The sequence below is a fragment of the Nicotiana tabacum genome, chromosome 23 (assembly GCF_000715075.1).
Source record: "Nicotiana tabacum cultivar K326 chromosome 23, ASM71507v2, whole genome shotgun sequence".
NCBI lineage: Eukaryota > Viridiplantae > Streptophyta > Magnoliopsida > Solanales > Solanaceae > Nicotiana > Nicotiana tabacum.
Window position 1 is genome coordinate 93,352,030 of NC_134102.1, and position 14,910 is coordinate 93,366,939.

The following is a 14,910-nucleotide window of genomic DNA, read 5'->3' on the forward strand; positions in this document are numbered from 1 at the left end:
CCTCCAAATATTTATATGCGACTCAAATGATTATTTTATATAAGTTTAACTATATCCTAATATGTACCGTCTTTAATTAAATAATTGTTGGTTCCCTAGTACATATAAGTATAAATAATCATCAAGTAATAAAATTATTTAGTTATTCTAAATGAACATACATTAACTTAGATTAACTATTAACTAAGCAACTATAAATTGAATATCTATTCAAGATGATCAAGAGTGATTGTTTTTCTACTAAAACTACTAGGAAAAATTGAATAAGTCATTAACTAAACTAACAAGAACACAAGTGATTGTGATTGGAATCAATGGAGATGAAGATCCAAGTTTGTGGTTAGTTTATCAATCCTATTGAGTTCGTAACCACACTTGTTAATCCGAATTATTTATGGTTGTTATTTGACCGAATTGTTCATATGTATAACATATTCCCACAGTACTATCTGTGTATTCAATTATATCAACGCCTATGAAATTGAATCTACCAAGAACGAATAAAAAATATCATATTCAACTGAGCAAGACTGTTAGGTATATCTCTATCCTAACCGTGATTAATCATCGAGCCACGGGTTGAGAAATATGCTCTTTTTAATTCTTGTCTAATCTAATCACGACTTTTCCAAGCATAACATAAATAGTAAATAGAACTTAACTGTCCGCCAAACAATCAATCAATTATGTACATAATTAAAGAAGCAACCAAGAATGATAATTTATAAATATAATCAACAAACTTTCATATTCATGTCAACTACAACCCCAGAATTAGAGAATATAGCGACTTATAGTTATGACAAAAATTATATAAGTATAGGAAATCATAAAAAATAGTAAGACAAGTTGAAAAGAAAAGAAACTAGATAAATCTTTGCTCCGTAGGTGCTCCAACGTGTGTTTTCGCCTCCTTTGGTTAAAAACGAGGTTCTCAACCTTTTATATGCATTGGATGGGGAGGGCTCTAGGGGCAATTTCTGAAAGATCTGACATAAAACTAACCGATATTTGTAAAAGATCATATGAAAATGGAACTGATGACCAAGGATACCATTTATTTTTCAAGTACCATGACAAACTTTTTTGTTTTGTAATTATTTTATTTTCTTAGTTTTTTCCCCTCCTTTTAATGAAGTGTCATTAATTGAGGCATGATATGTGAGAAACGAAGAAGAAATGATGGCTATAATGACAAGAAAATTTAACATGCAAAATTAAAACTATTGTAGTAAGTTATAGTTCAATTCTCAAAGAACTTTCCTTCATTTTTTTTTATATTTCATCTCCTTTTATATTACTGTTATGTTAAACACTTTGTCTAAGTAACACAAGCTGATCTCTGATCTCAAGAGAGGTCACGGTCTGTGGAATCACAAGAATTTACCAATTAGATCTTTCTTTTCTTTTATTCAGAGTTTATATGCAATATCACAGTTATAACGTATTTGCTAATTAATCAGCGTCTGTAAGGTTTAGGACAAAAGTGAATTTTTTTTTAAAAGAAAAAGAGAAGGAAATAAAAGAATAACAGATAAGGATCATGTTATTTTCTGGTAAATATGACACTGACATAGTAAGGAATTTAGAATATTTAATTACTGACAGAAGTTATCTTTCAACTGGCAAGATTGAATAACAATATTGCAATTTTCTATGCGATAATTGATTGAATTTAGGGCTGGAGGAAGATGAGTCATATTTGATAGCAGTTCTTATAAAGACGTAGGGGATTCTCCTTCTGTCTAATTTGTTTCTCTTTCTCTCTTTTTCTCTTCTTATTTAAAGACTAGAATTTTACTAGAATAACGGGGAGTAGATACTGTAATATTTGATTAAAAAACAAAGAGATTAATGTAAGCGGCAATTTTATAGATGATGACCTGCTAAGTAGCGACTTATCAGAATTTGGAAATTTGACCAAAGTAATCCAATAATATGACATCTGATCTGACTGTAAATACTGATAAGTGTGAATTATCATAAATGAAATAAAATCATACACTCTATTAGAATCTATTACACATATACGGATATGAAGTATAATTTATACGAAAGCACACAGATGACAAATATTATATATATAATTGATCGAGTTTAATCGATATAGTCGTTGTATCCAACATGCTATGATATATATATATATATATATATATATAGAGAGAGAGATTATAGATTGTAAATAACAATAATTTAATTTTTGACCACTAAAATCGACCGAAATCAGTTGGTATATTTATAATAATTTTAAAAATTTATTTTTGTTATGAGAAAAAAATAATTGAGCCTGAGCGGGAAAAATTTAATCAAAGTTTCCGACCGAATTCGGTCGGTATACTTGAGGTCAAATGGTCAAAAAGTTATTTTATTATTACCGACCGACATTTCCGATCGAAGTCGGTCAATAATATTCTAATTAGACTAACAGACGGGTTTTCTTCCCCATTTTCATCTTTCCCCCCTCTCTCTTCTCTCTCTTCCATCCCTCTTTCTCACACCTTTTTACCCAAATTCCACCCAAAATCAAGTCCCCCACCCCCAAAATCGAAGCCCCACCTCCCCCAGCCCCACCAGTATTTTTCCGCCCGCGCCTGCCACTGCCGCCCGCCGCTTGCCGACTCCACCACTGTCACTTCCCTCCTCCGGCCTCCACTGCCATTCTCTTTCAAGGTTAGTGTTCTACCTTATTAGCCTTTTAATTTTTAAATTATTGCAAGCTTAATATAATTTTATGCAATTTGTTTTTAGGGTTTTTGTCTATTTTGAATTTATATGACTAAATAAGATTTTTGATTTACATTGTAGTTAAGGTGAAATACATTGTAACTAAAATTGATTATGCACTAATAGAGGTGTATAAATTATTTAAACTAGTTAATTTGTGGTGTATAAATTATATAAACTAGGGTTTAGTGCTCTTAATTTATGAAGTTGAATGCTCTTAATTTTGTTTATTGCTTTTAGAAATAATTTATTATTTTAGGGTTTATTAAATATCAAATCAGATACCAATATTTCTCAAGTGGGAATTGATTCTTTCATTGGCCTTATGAGTGAATTAGTTGACCCAACTTTCAACATACCTGAAAATTTCTATAAGACTAAAAGATTAGTTTCTAAGTTAGGACTCTCGTCTATAAGAATCGATTATTGTGACGATAGTTGCATGTGGTATCATGAGGGTGATGCATATTTAGAAAGTTGTAAATTTTATGAAAAGCCTAGTTTTAAGCGGGTTTCCAGCGAGAAGAAGGTTGCTGTGAAGTCAATGCATTATTTACCTCTTATTCCTAGATTAAAGAGGTTGTACGCATCGATGAGTTTCACTCCTCATATGAGATGGAACTATAAAAATAGAAGGCCGCCTGGTGTTATGTGTCATCCTTCAGATGGGGAATGTCACGACCCAATTTCTCCTATAGGCCGTAATGACGCCCAACGTCGCCGCTAGACAAGCCAACGGTGAACTGACCATGTGATTTCTCTTGTTAATAAGTTTTCAAGTAATTAAATTCTATTTGTTAAGAAATTAAGGAGTAAAAAATTTAATAAAATAAAATGAAGAAAACTAAGTGGGCAACTATAGTGACATAAATACTCCAAAACCATAAAGTCTACTAGTATGTGTGCCAAGACCTGGTGTCACAAGTATATGAGCAACTAGTAGAATATATAAAACTCCAACTACTGTCTGAAATAAAGTTAGACAGAAAAGAGAAATAAAATAGAGACTCGAGGTGCTGCAGAACGGCTTAGGAAGCAGCTCACCACTAGGCCTCGGGATAACAGGGGTGCGCGCCGGTATGACTGCCAGATGAACCTGCCTCAGAGACTGCACGGTTAGTACAGAAGTGTAGCGTGACTACAAAAACCACATGTACCTAGTAAGTATCTAGTCTAACCTCGAAGAAGTAGTGACGAGGGGTCGACATCGACACTTACTACGGGCCAACAATAAGATACATGAATTCTAAATGAGCATGAGTTATGTAAATAATAATAATAACTCAATAACAAGGAGTGAATAAATAATTCTTTCACAAATAGTAAATTTCAAGTCAATTTCTGTCATTTATAATTTTAACCTCTCAAGCCATAAATAACATCAAGTATAATTAGGCTCCGAATATTATCACGCACGATTCCGAGGTCGTACGGTCCGATCCAGAATAATGTGTACACTGCCGAGGGCCGAGCGGCACGAACCATAGATGCATCTATTCTAATGCCAGGGCGTTCGACCCGCTCCACAAGAAGAAAGGATATTTTATGAACATCTAATTTAAAAGCTATTACAGTGCTAATACTCAAAGAGGCACAATTTCTATCAACAGTCAAGTAACCCGTCAAAACTCAAGTAAATGAAATTCGTTCTCTTACAATTTCTCTATCCAGTTCCAATACAATTTAGGCACTTTAATCAACAAGTAGGGTGCAAATATTTTAAGTATTTCATGATTTGGGCTCTAAACTAACCGGACATAAGCATATTTAGTAGCTACGCACGGACTCTCGTCACCTCGTGCGTATCTAGCCCCCACAATTAGAAGCAAATAGTGATTTAAATCACCTATGGGGTAAATTCCCTTTACAAGGTTAGGCAAGAGACTTATCTCGTCTCAAAACTCACTTTCCGGCCTCAAATTCACTCTAAAACCACAACTCGGTGCCGAACAATCCGAAACTAGTCAAAAGTTATATAAATTAATCAATACATGTTCAAACGTTCATAATCTAACTATTAGAGTAATTACCCAACCCCAATTGGAAGATTCCTAAAATTCACCCCCGGGCCCGGATTCCGAAAATGTTTGAAGATACTTGTTACCCATAACCTCACGAACTCAAATATACAATTTTTACCCAATTCCATAATCATTTTCATGGTTAAATCCCATTTTTATCAAAACCTAGGTTTTTCAACTAAACCCATAATTTTTACAATTTTACATGTTAAAATCTATCCATAATCTATGTATTCAACTTACATTGGATATAAATTACTTACCTTCAATAGCTAGGTAAAAACCCCTCTCTAAGAAGCTCCAAAATCGCCCAAGAAGTAAAAGAAATGAGTAAAAAATGGCCTAAGTCCCTACATTAAAAGCCCTTACTACCTCCAGCATTTCCGCTTCTGAAGTACCTCGGCTGCTTTTGTGGCTCTGCATATGCAGAAAGAGCATCGCAGATGCGACTCTTCCCCAACTGTCCTACTTCCGCATCTGTGGAAAATGGTGCGCTTCTGCGAGACCTCGTCTGCGGTGCATGTGCCACATCTGCGGCCCTTGTCGCTTCTACGGCCCTTGCCGCTTCTGCGGTTGCCTTCATCGCACCTGCGCTTTCGCAGGTTCGGTCTATGCACCGCATCTGTGATTCCTGGTCAGCCCACACTAGACTGCTTCTACGGCCGTTGGCTCGCTTCTGTGAGCTCGCACCTGTGGCCGGTCCTCCGCAAGTGCGATTGCACCAGAAACTCTGATGCTTCAACCCCCTTTTTTCCCAAGTCCAAACGACTTTCGCGCATCGTCCGAATGGTATTCGGCCCCCCGGAGGACTCGTCCAAAGATACCAACAAGTTTTTAATCATGAGACAGGCTCTCTCGAACCCTGGGAATGCGGAAAACAACACCAAAACTAAGAAATCAACTTATGAACTTCAAGTTCTTTCAACTTGCTCCGAACGCGCCGAATCATACTTAAACTACTCGGAATGATACCAAATTTTACGTGCAAGTCTTAAATCACCATACAAAATTATTTCCGGGCTCGGAATCCCAAACGAACCTCGATCACACCAAAACCTACTCCAAAATAAATTTAAAAAACTTTTAAACCTTTAATAAGCCAACTTTTAACTTTAGGCGACGAAACGCTCCCAGATCGTCCTAAACCTGATCCGGACACACGCCCAAGTCCAAAATCATCATACGAACCTATTGCGACTGTCAAATCCTAATTCTGAGATCGTTTACTAGAAATGTTGACCCAAGTCAAACTTAACCCTTTAAAGCCAATATTAAGGAACTAAGTGTTTTGATTTCAACCCGAACCCTTCCAAACCCGAACTAACCATCCCCGCAAGTCACAAAATAAAAAAAGCACATATGGGGAGTCTTATTTAGGGAAACGGGGGTCTAGAAAGTAAAACACCGGTCAGGTCATTACAGGGAAGCTTGAAAGCATTTTGATAGGACGTATCCGGATTATGCTAGTAAACTGAGGAATGTTTAGTTGGGTTTGTGTGCTGATGGTTTCATGCCATTTTCTATTTTTGCAATACCATATTCATGATGGATAGTATTTATTACGCCATATAATATTCTGCCTGAAATGTGTATGACTAGTCCATATAATTTCTTAAATTGTGTTATTCCCGGTCCCCGTAATCCAAAGAGTTCGATTGATGTATATTTGCAACCTCTGATTGCTGAGCTAAAATAGTTAGTGGTATGATGGAGTTGAGACATATGACATATCAACTAAGCAAAATTTCAACTTGCGTGCTAACTTAATGTGGACCATTAATAATTTTCCTGCATATAGAATATTGTTTGGGTGGATGACTGCTGGAAAGTTAGCATGTCCTTACTGCATGGAAAATGGTAAAGCATTCACTTTAAACCGAAAGCAGTCATGGTTTGATTGTCATCGTCAGTTCTTGTCAGTTGATCATGAGTTCAGAAGGATAAAGAATGCATTCCAAAAGAATACAGTTGACCATGATTTGCCACCTCCAAATTTGTCCGATGAGGAAATTTGGGAGAGGGTTCAGAACTTTACTAAAGTTACCGATGCCCCACCTTCTAGATTTTCTGGATATGGTGTTACTCATAACTGGACAAAACAGAGTATATTTTGGGAGTTGCCATATTGGAAGGATAATCTTCTCCGACACAATCTTGATGTCATGCATATTGAGAAGAACTATTTTAACAATTTGTTCAATACAGTGATGGATGATAAGAATAAGATAAAAGATAACCCGAAGGCTAGACTGAACTTACATGAATATTGCACGTGACCTGAATTACATTTGCAATTTGCAAACAATGGTAAGGTGTTCAAGCCCAAGGCCAGCTACTCATTCAATTTGGAACAAAGATGACATATTTGTGAGTGAGTTAAAAACCTAAAGATGCCCGAGGGCTATGCTTCGAACCTGGGAAAACATGCTGATATGGTTGAAGGAAAACTGACTCATATGAAAATTTATGGCTGTCATATCTTCATGGAAACCTTAATCCCTATTGCATTTTGTGGTTTGCATGAAAATATCTGGAAACCCATCACAAAGATAAATTTGTTCTTCAAAGACTTATGTTCTACCACATTAAGGGAAGAAAACCTATTTCAAATGAATCGGAACATTCCTGTAATCAGTAATAAGCTGGAAAGGATTTTTCCATGTGGTTTCTTTGATGTAATGGAACACCTTCCAATTCACCTTGTACACGAGGCGTGACTTGGAGGACCAGTTCAATGCAGGTGGATGTATCCATTCGAGAGGTAATCATCAAACCTTGATTTATTCTTATAATTTTCTTTAACGTTATTATCTAATATGACAATCTGCAGGACTATCGGCAATTATAAATGATTTGTTAAACAGAGGAATATGATTGAAGGATCCATATGCAAACCCTATCTTGCAAAGGAAACTCCCCATTTTTTTTCTTACTACTTCGACAACCATGTGTCATGTGCTAGAAATAGGCATAATCGGCAAAATATCATTATTGATAATGGTAGGGTTAGAATAATGTTGTATTAAAATTAATATGCACTCAATAATATTGTATTCAAAAGGGGCCTAAGTAGTATGGAGTACAAATCAGCTTCAAATCATGTGTTGCTAAATTGTCTGGAAGTTCAACCCTTTCTTAAGTAAGCGTTGACGTAAGATTAATTTACACGGACTACTATTTAATTCGGTTGATGCAACTAACAAAAGTTTCAATGTGTCGCTCAGTGACTTCGTGAGTTAATTTGGCCATGATGCTGTATATTCTATATTTGAGGCATGGTTTAAATAGTGTGTAAGTGCATCTTACATACTTTCTCACATATGAATATACATACTCGGTCACTTGTGAATATACATGCTTGCTTGTGATTTATTTAACATTACATATAGGTCAATAATTCAAACAACGATGTTAATCAGTTTTTGAAAGATATATCTTGGGGACCTGCACTTACGGTTACAACTATGTCTAAATATTTTGTGAATGGCTACAAATTTCACCCGAGGAATGCTCCAAGTATAAAAAAAAAAGCAATAATAGTGGGGTGTGTGTCAAAGGTGGTGAAGGCAACGAGGATGGGTACAAATATACACCTAGAAGAGGTACAAATATACACTCGCAATACAACATAATTAAGGTTAATAAAAAGAGGGAGTATGATCGCTATGATCCTTTTATAATTGCAGAAAAAGTTAGGCAAGTGTATTATGCTCCATATCCATTGCGAAGGGATATGAATGATTGGTTGGTTGTAATCCAAACTAAACCTGTTGGTAGGGTGGAAGTTGAGAATGTGCTAGATGTTGCTTACCAAAGTGATACCTCAATCGTTAAACAAATGGTGGATGATCAGTTAGAAAATGACTTGGAGCATCCTCAACGCATATTAGAAGAAGTTGATATAGAGGAAATAACAATCATAGAAAATGAGTACTAAGAATCAGCTGATAAAAATGAAATAAGTGAAGAGGAAGAATTTTCGGACGAGGAAGGATACTTCGAAGACGACTAGCATGTTAGTTGTTTCAAGCGCTCTCAACTTATATAGACTTATATTCTCAATTCTAACATTTTCTTTAATTTATGCAGATAACCGGTATGGGTCGAGATAGGTCTAGGAAGGATAAGAGGCCTATTGATCATAAGGATGGTGCTACATCCTCGCTTCCTTCCACTCCACACTTGCATCCCTCCGCCGCTGATGGCCGACAACAATCTTCTAGGCACACATATTTTCCACCACATCCATCTACTCATTAGACTACCTACCATTCGCCCTCCCAGCAGTATTCTTACCATTCTCCACCACAGGGCTATACCCCGCTTCCTCCACATGATCCTGCATATAGTTACATGGGTCCACTGAGTCAGCAGTCACAGGGCCATGTGGTGATACGCCTGTCATCTGTTCCATTTGCTTCACCACTAGCTGGATCATATCCATCTAGATTTCAGCCACCCGGATCACAGCAGTGGTCTGGATCGCAGCAGGGGTCTAGATCGCAGCAGGGGTCAAGATCGCATCCATCTTCATCAGCGACCCCGTCTACCTCTCCACCGAGTTCGTCTCCTAGCATTTCTAGACTCCGCCTTTGGGATAGTAGCGCTGAGCTAGTTGCCTCCCCTTTTACGTATGCTTCAGATTCATCGGAGGATGATGATCCAGAGGAAGTGCAGTATGATCGTTATCATAGGATGATCATCAAGCTTGAGGGCAATGGGTAAGATTTATTTATTACTTCTTTTGTTTTTGCTGAATTATAATAGCCAGTCTTGTTTATTTAATGTAATTGCTATATTGCAGGTTCATACCTAGTCATCAGACTATAAAGATAATCACTGAAACTTTTGGTCGGTTGTATGATGCACCCTATGCGACTTGGAGTGAATTTCCACCGGAGCTCGTGGAGCAAATTTTAAACCAATTTAAGGTTATAATACAATTCTTATCTATTTAAGTATTATATTAGGCCAAATAGGTGTACGATCCCTTAAACTTGGCTCCAGTTTCTATTTTGACACCTTAACTAAGCCCATTACCTATTGAACACTTCAACCTAAATTAATGTATGCCCATTAAACACAAAAGCTGACATGGCAAGAGAGCTGTATTTCACCCCCTCTTACGCGCGTGAATTTAATGGGTTTGAGATAATGTTGTTCTTTTTTTATGTTTAAATCAAAATTGACTTTTTTAAAAGCAGAAGAAGAACGGAAATAAATTTTATTGCCGGAATTAATGGAGATCGCCGGAATTAATAAATTTTGTTGCCGAAATAAATTTTATCAAGGTTTTAATATTTACACACCAACCACAAAATCAGTAATAGACAGAACACGAACGAATCTCCGATACCACAACGATGGAAGACCAGAACAGATGGGTTGCATATTTCAGATGAAGCTGCCAAGGACATTCAATCCTATATCAGCGAAAGGTATGGACAGAATTTTGCATCAAAGAATGTGTGTAAATACTTCAAGAAGGTAAAGAATGCTCAAGAGGCCCATGAAGCTTAGATCTACTTGGCCTTTTAGTACACACCTTCTGTGGATTCAACTTCCGATGCAACATCCAACGATGAATCCTATTAAACTTCTTCATCAGATATACATAATTTAAGCAACTAATCTCCCTAATACTGCCTAAGAATTACTGATTTCAGCTGCGGGCAGAAAGGTTTGAACACAGTTGAGTCCATTATAATATTGTCGTCCCTCTGGTCAAAATAACCTATTTCAGGTAGGCAGTGAATGTCAGATGATACCTCATTTTTAACAGATCTAAGCTTCACTAAAGTAGTAAATAATCAAAGGCTCAAGAGGCCCATGAAGCTGATATCCGAAAGCTACCCCCAACGCTTGCTGGGGTGCTGGACGATGATGCACTTAGGCTGGTGGGATTCCATGGAATGAAAAAAGAAAGGGGGTGGTTGGGAAGAAGATGACGGTGGGAGGGGGTATTTAGAATAAATCTTTTTTGTTTTCAAAACTTCTTTTTGACTATTTGGGCCCAAATGCCACGTGTGTCCCTCTCATTTGTCATTTTTGCTAAGTCATTCATGTGTGAATTACACGCACCTTATTGTTTTTACTGGTTATGAGTAAAGTGTTCAATAGATCACTTTATATAATATTAAAGTGTTCAATAGGAAAAACGCTAAGTTAAAGTATCAAATTGGAAACTGGAGCCAAGTTTAAGGGGTCGTACACCTATTTGGCCAATATATTAACAATAATTTCATCTAACATTACACACTTAATTTGCAGACTAAGTGTGCCTGGGAGGACCGACATAACAGTGCCATTCTTACAAATTTTGAGTTCAAATACCATAAAAGACTATATGATTCCTTCTCTTCTACTCGAAAGAAAATCAAGAAGATTTCATGGGTTCTACCGCACATATAGGAGGATCTGCTGAGGCAGTGGACTACTGAGAAATTCGAGAAGAGGAGTGAACAGGGAAAGAAGGTCTGGGCATCTGAGAAAGGTGGATCCTTGCACTATGTGGGTGCAAGAAGCATGGGGACTACGAGGAGACTACTAGTAATTCCTTAAAATATTTAATTCTATTTTTATCGAATTATATTTATATATTTTAATTTAGTTAACATGTTTTATTATATTCGTAGGAAAAAAAATATAGGAGGAAGATGACTCATGATGAGTTCTTCATGGAGACTCACATCCGAAAGAAAAAGGCACCGACAGATCCAACTAGATAGGTCGAGGACCGGACGGAGACTACATATGTAAGTTTCATAACTACTATAACTTGAAATTAATGTTTATAATATTATATATTTAATAATTTTCTATCTTCTAAATAAAGGGTCGCTACAAGACTAATGTGTAGGAATACACTCAGAGCTTGCCACCGAATAAGGAAGGCGAGCAACCACCCCTTTCAGACGAAGAAGCGCAGAAGATATAGTTAGATGTTGTCGGTGGTCCTAAAAAGGGGATAGCATACGACCTTCCAGAGATCATTTCAGCGCTACAGAGCTGGATTGCAAGGTATAGGGACTTTCGCCCAGGGCGAGGCAATTGATAGGTCGACTCTCTCATCTATGGAGAAGAAGATCGCAAAGCTGACAGCAGAGCTTGAAGAGTTAAAGGCTAGAGAACAAAAGAGAGATAAGTAATTTGATACCCTTCAAGTTCAACTAGAAAAGAGAGACCAACAATTTAATGTCCTTCAAGGTCTGCTGGCCAATTTTCTTGCTAGGGGTGCTTTTCCCATTCCCCGGTCTCGTGAGCCTTCCCCAGATGTGTCTCCTTCTCGCCGTGATCCTTCGAACTATGCCGGCGATGAAGGTTCTAGTAGTGGATATGGAGATGATGTAGTACAAAATACTCATTGAATGATGTTTGAACTTTTAACTTGTGAAACGTTTTGTTGTTGGGTATGATGTTTTGTTAATATAGTTTAGTGGAGATGGAGATGATTTTTTGTTAATATAGTTTTCATAGTTGTGATGGTTGTTGTTATTGGTTGAATGACGCCAATGTAATGCTGCCATTATAGGTGATTGGTTGTTGGCAGGTGGTGAAGCTATAAAACAGCTGTATTTTATCAAAAAATACCCAAAAAACTGACCGCCTACCCACCGAAGTCGGTTGGAAATGTTCAATTAATTTCCCAGAAATTTACCAACAGACTTTGGTCGGAATTTTTAATTTTAAATATTAAATATTTTGATAATACCGACTGATTTTGGTCAGAATTGAATAATTTTTTAAAAAATAAATAATTAAAATTCCGACCGAAATCGGTCGCTACTTTTAAAAATAATTAAAAATTATTTTCAAGTCGCTAAGTTTATTTTGTGTCGGAATATTTGGTCAAAGTGCGTTAAAAATTACTGATCGACTTCGGTCGGAAATATCGATCGTCTGCGGTCGGTAGTTGTTAGCGACCATTATTTTTTCGACGAATTAAAAACGGTCGGTTTTTGTTCGATTCGACCGATTTCGATCGGTTTTTAAGGACGCTTTTTGATAATTTTTTTAGTAGCGTCGATCGTTATCTTACGATAGTATTTGAAAGAGCTGGTCAACTATGTTAACTACTTCTCAAGAAACAAGTAGCCTACTTAGCTTTGTATCGTGCAAAACTTCACTTGTTGGGAATTCTGCAATGAATAAGTTCACAACAAAATAAAGAGAATTTTCACACCTAATTATAAGTATATTTATGAGGAAATGGTTGGACATAGCACTTTATAAATCGAAAAGAAAAATAATCTTACAAAGATATCTTGTATGTTATTTTCAGATCTATTATGTTTAAAAATAAAGTCCTTTTATAAAAAAGACAACAAACTAAAAATAATTTTGTAAAGGACATATTTATTGAGAAACATATATAGAATCATACTTTGATTTGGTATTATAGTATTATATTAAAAAGGTAGAAACAATACGAAGATGCATGAAAGTGGGAACCTGGTAAAGTTCTCCCTACTTACTAAGTATTATTTATGCTAAATGGACAAGATTTTGTTAATAACCATCCAAAATTAACGAAAGTAAAAGAAAAATCCTTTTGTTACGTTAAATTGTGATGTAACAAGCTAGAAAACAGAAGTTTTTGCGCAGCAAGTCATTTCTACTTTCTCAACCCAATTAGTACTTGAATTTACTTTTGCAGAGATATATAGTACAACTGGTCAAATCCTAATATTAACATTATAAAAATAAAAGAGAAATATACAAATTGCACTACTAATTAAACAAGTTTAACATTAGAGCAGTTCTTTCTGAATTGTCGTGAATTGTATATTTTCAAAGGCCTAATCCCCACAGTAGCTCTGCTGATCTTCCACAATATGCATGTCATTATCGCCGCCAATATAAGCAGACAAATTCAAATACCTCTCAGCTTCTTGCTCAGCTCTCACATCTCTCCACTTTGTCCTGCATATCACACAGCTTATGGATCTTCTTCTGTTACTTCTCTTCCATTGCATCAAACATTCTTCATGTAATGGATTTCTACATGTCCCACAAGCTGCCACTCTTTCTCCCTTATTCATCTCTTCCAAACACACCGGACATGTAACACCGTCCTCTATCTCTATTCTCAACGGCGAACATTTTGGTCGTCTGGTGAAACCTGTACTTAAGACATAATATAATTATATAATTGAAGTTAGGCTACATCAGAGTTATAGATTTTAATACTATGATGTTAGAGCAGACAAGAGGTCCTGAGTTTAAATCTCACTCTCGCAAAAATAAAAATATTTTCACTTGTTTGGCCAGGAGCGCAGACGTGTGGAGCGTGTCGAGACATGATATAATTAGAATTGTGCTCCTTCTAACCTTTCTCGAACATTAGGGTTTGCTAGAGATTCAGTAGAGATGGGTAAGCTGAGAAGGCGTTGGAGCTCGCATGGCCGGAGAGTTCGCCGGAGAAGACACGTGTCGTCGATGGAGACCCCCAATACGCCGATGAGGACGAAGAGGATGTGTTTGCATGGGGTGGTTCGATCAGGGCAGCTGCATGATGGGGTGGTGGAGAGGTTAACGGTATATACATTTCCGGTTGCGCCTAAGATAAAGAAAGTGGTGTCGGCGTGGTGGAGGAGGCGGAGATGGTGGCTCACGGCACGGATGATTCGGTCGGCGAGTGGTTGTGTTGGCATTAGCCGGAGGCGATGACGGTGGTGGTGGTGGTCGGAAGGGGTAGAACTGGATGCAACGGATTCCATATTTTTGGAAATTTGGAGGAAGATAGTTATGGTACTTGGTTTGGGTATGTTTTGTAGGAAAAGGAAATTAAGGGTGGTAGAGATTCTTTGTATAGTTTTGAGGGACACGTAAGGTCTAGGACAAGTTAGGATATGAATACATTTGACTTGGTTCTTTCTCTTTCTGGTAATAGGTTAACCTTAAGGCACGTCATAATTAGGTACCTGCACTCCCAAATTTTAAAGGAATACTTTGTTTGAAGTGGAAGTAGATGGAATAAGGAAGTCGAATCGTGCGGGTTCATCCAAAAGCGTACGAATAGACATCATGTGCAAACAGCTTTTGTGAACAATATTTGTACATCCTAAGTTAAAGAAATTTCATTCCGCAGCTTGTCGCAAAATTTATGTATTATTTTCTTTGAAGGTCAACTTCTGCATTAAATTTCTTTTACACTAGTCGATCA

The 14,910-nt window shown here is 36.8% G+C and overlaps 1 protein-coding gene across 1 annotated transcript; it reads right to left on the bottom strand.

The window, feature by feature from the left end:
* Window positions 1-13,472: 13,472 nt before the first annotated feature.
* On the bottom strand, window positions 13,473-14,528 carry LOC107783625 (uncharacterized). The gene is made up of 2 exons (XM_075246409.1): window positions 14,074-14,528; window positions 13,473-13,878 (listed from the first exon to the last, which is right to left on the bottom strand). Exons 1-2 carry the CDS (start codon window positions 14,462-14,464, stop codon window positions 13,544-13,546), a joined length of 726 nt encoding a protein of 241 aa, XP_075102510.1. The 5' UTR covers window positions 14,465-14,528; the 3' UTR covers window positions 13,473-13,543.
* Between the last annotated feature and the right edge of the window lie 382 nt (window positions 14,529-14,910).

Excerpts from the sequence above, each read along its gene's own strand:
- LOC107783625 (XM_075246409.1), bottom strand. The coding sequence starts at position 14,464 with ATGGAATCCGTTGCATCCAGTTCTACCCCTTCCGACCACCACCACCAC. Across the intron at positions 13,879-14,073 it reads CCCTAATGTTCGAGAAAGGT|TCTTAAGTACAGGTTTCACC; the intron begins TAGAAGGAGCAC and ends AATTATATTATG.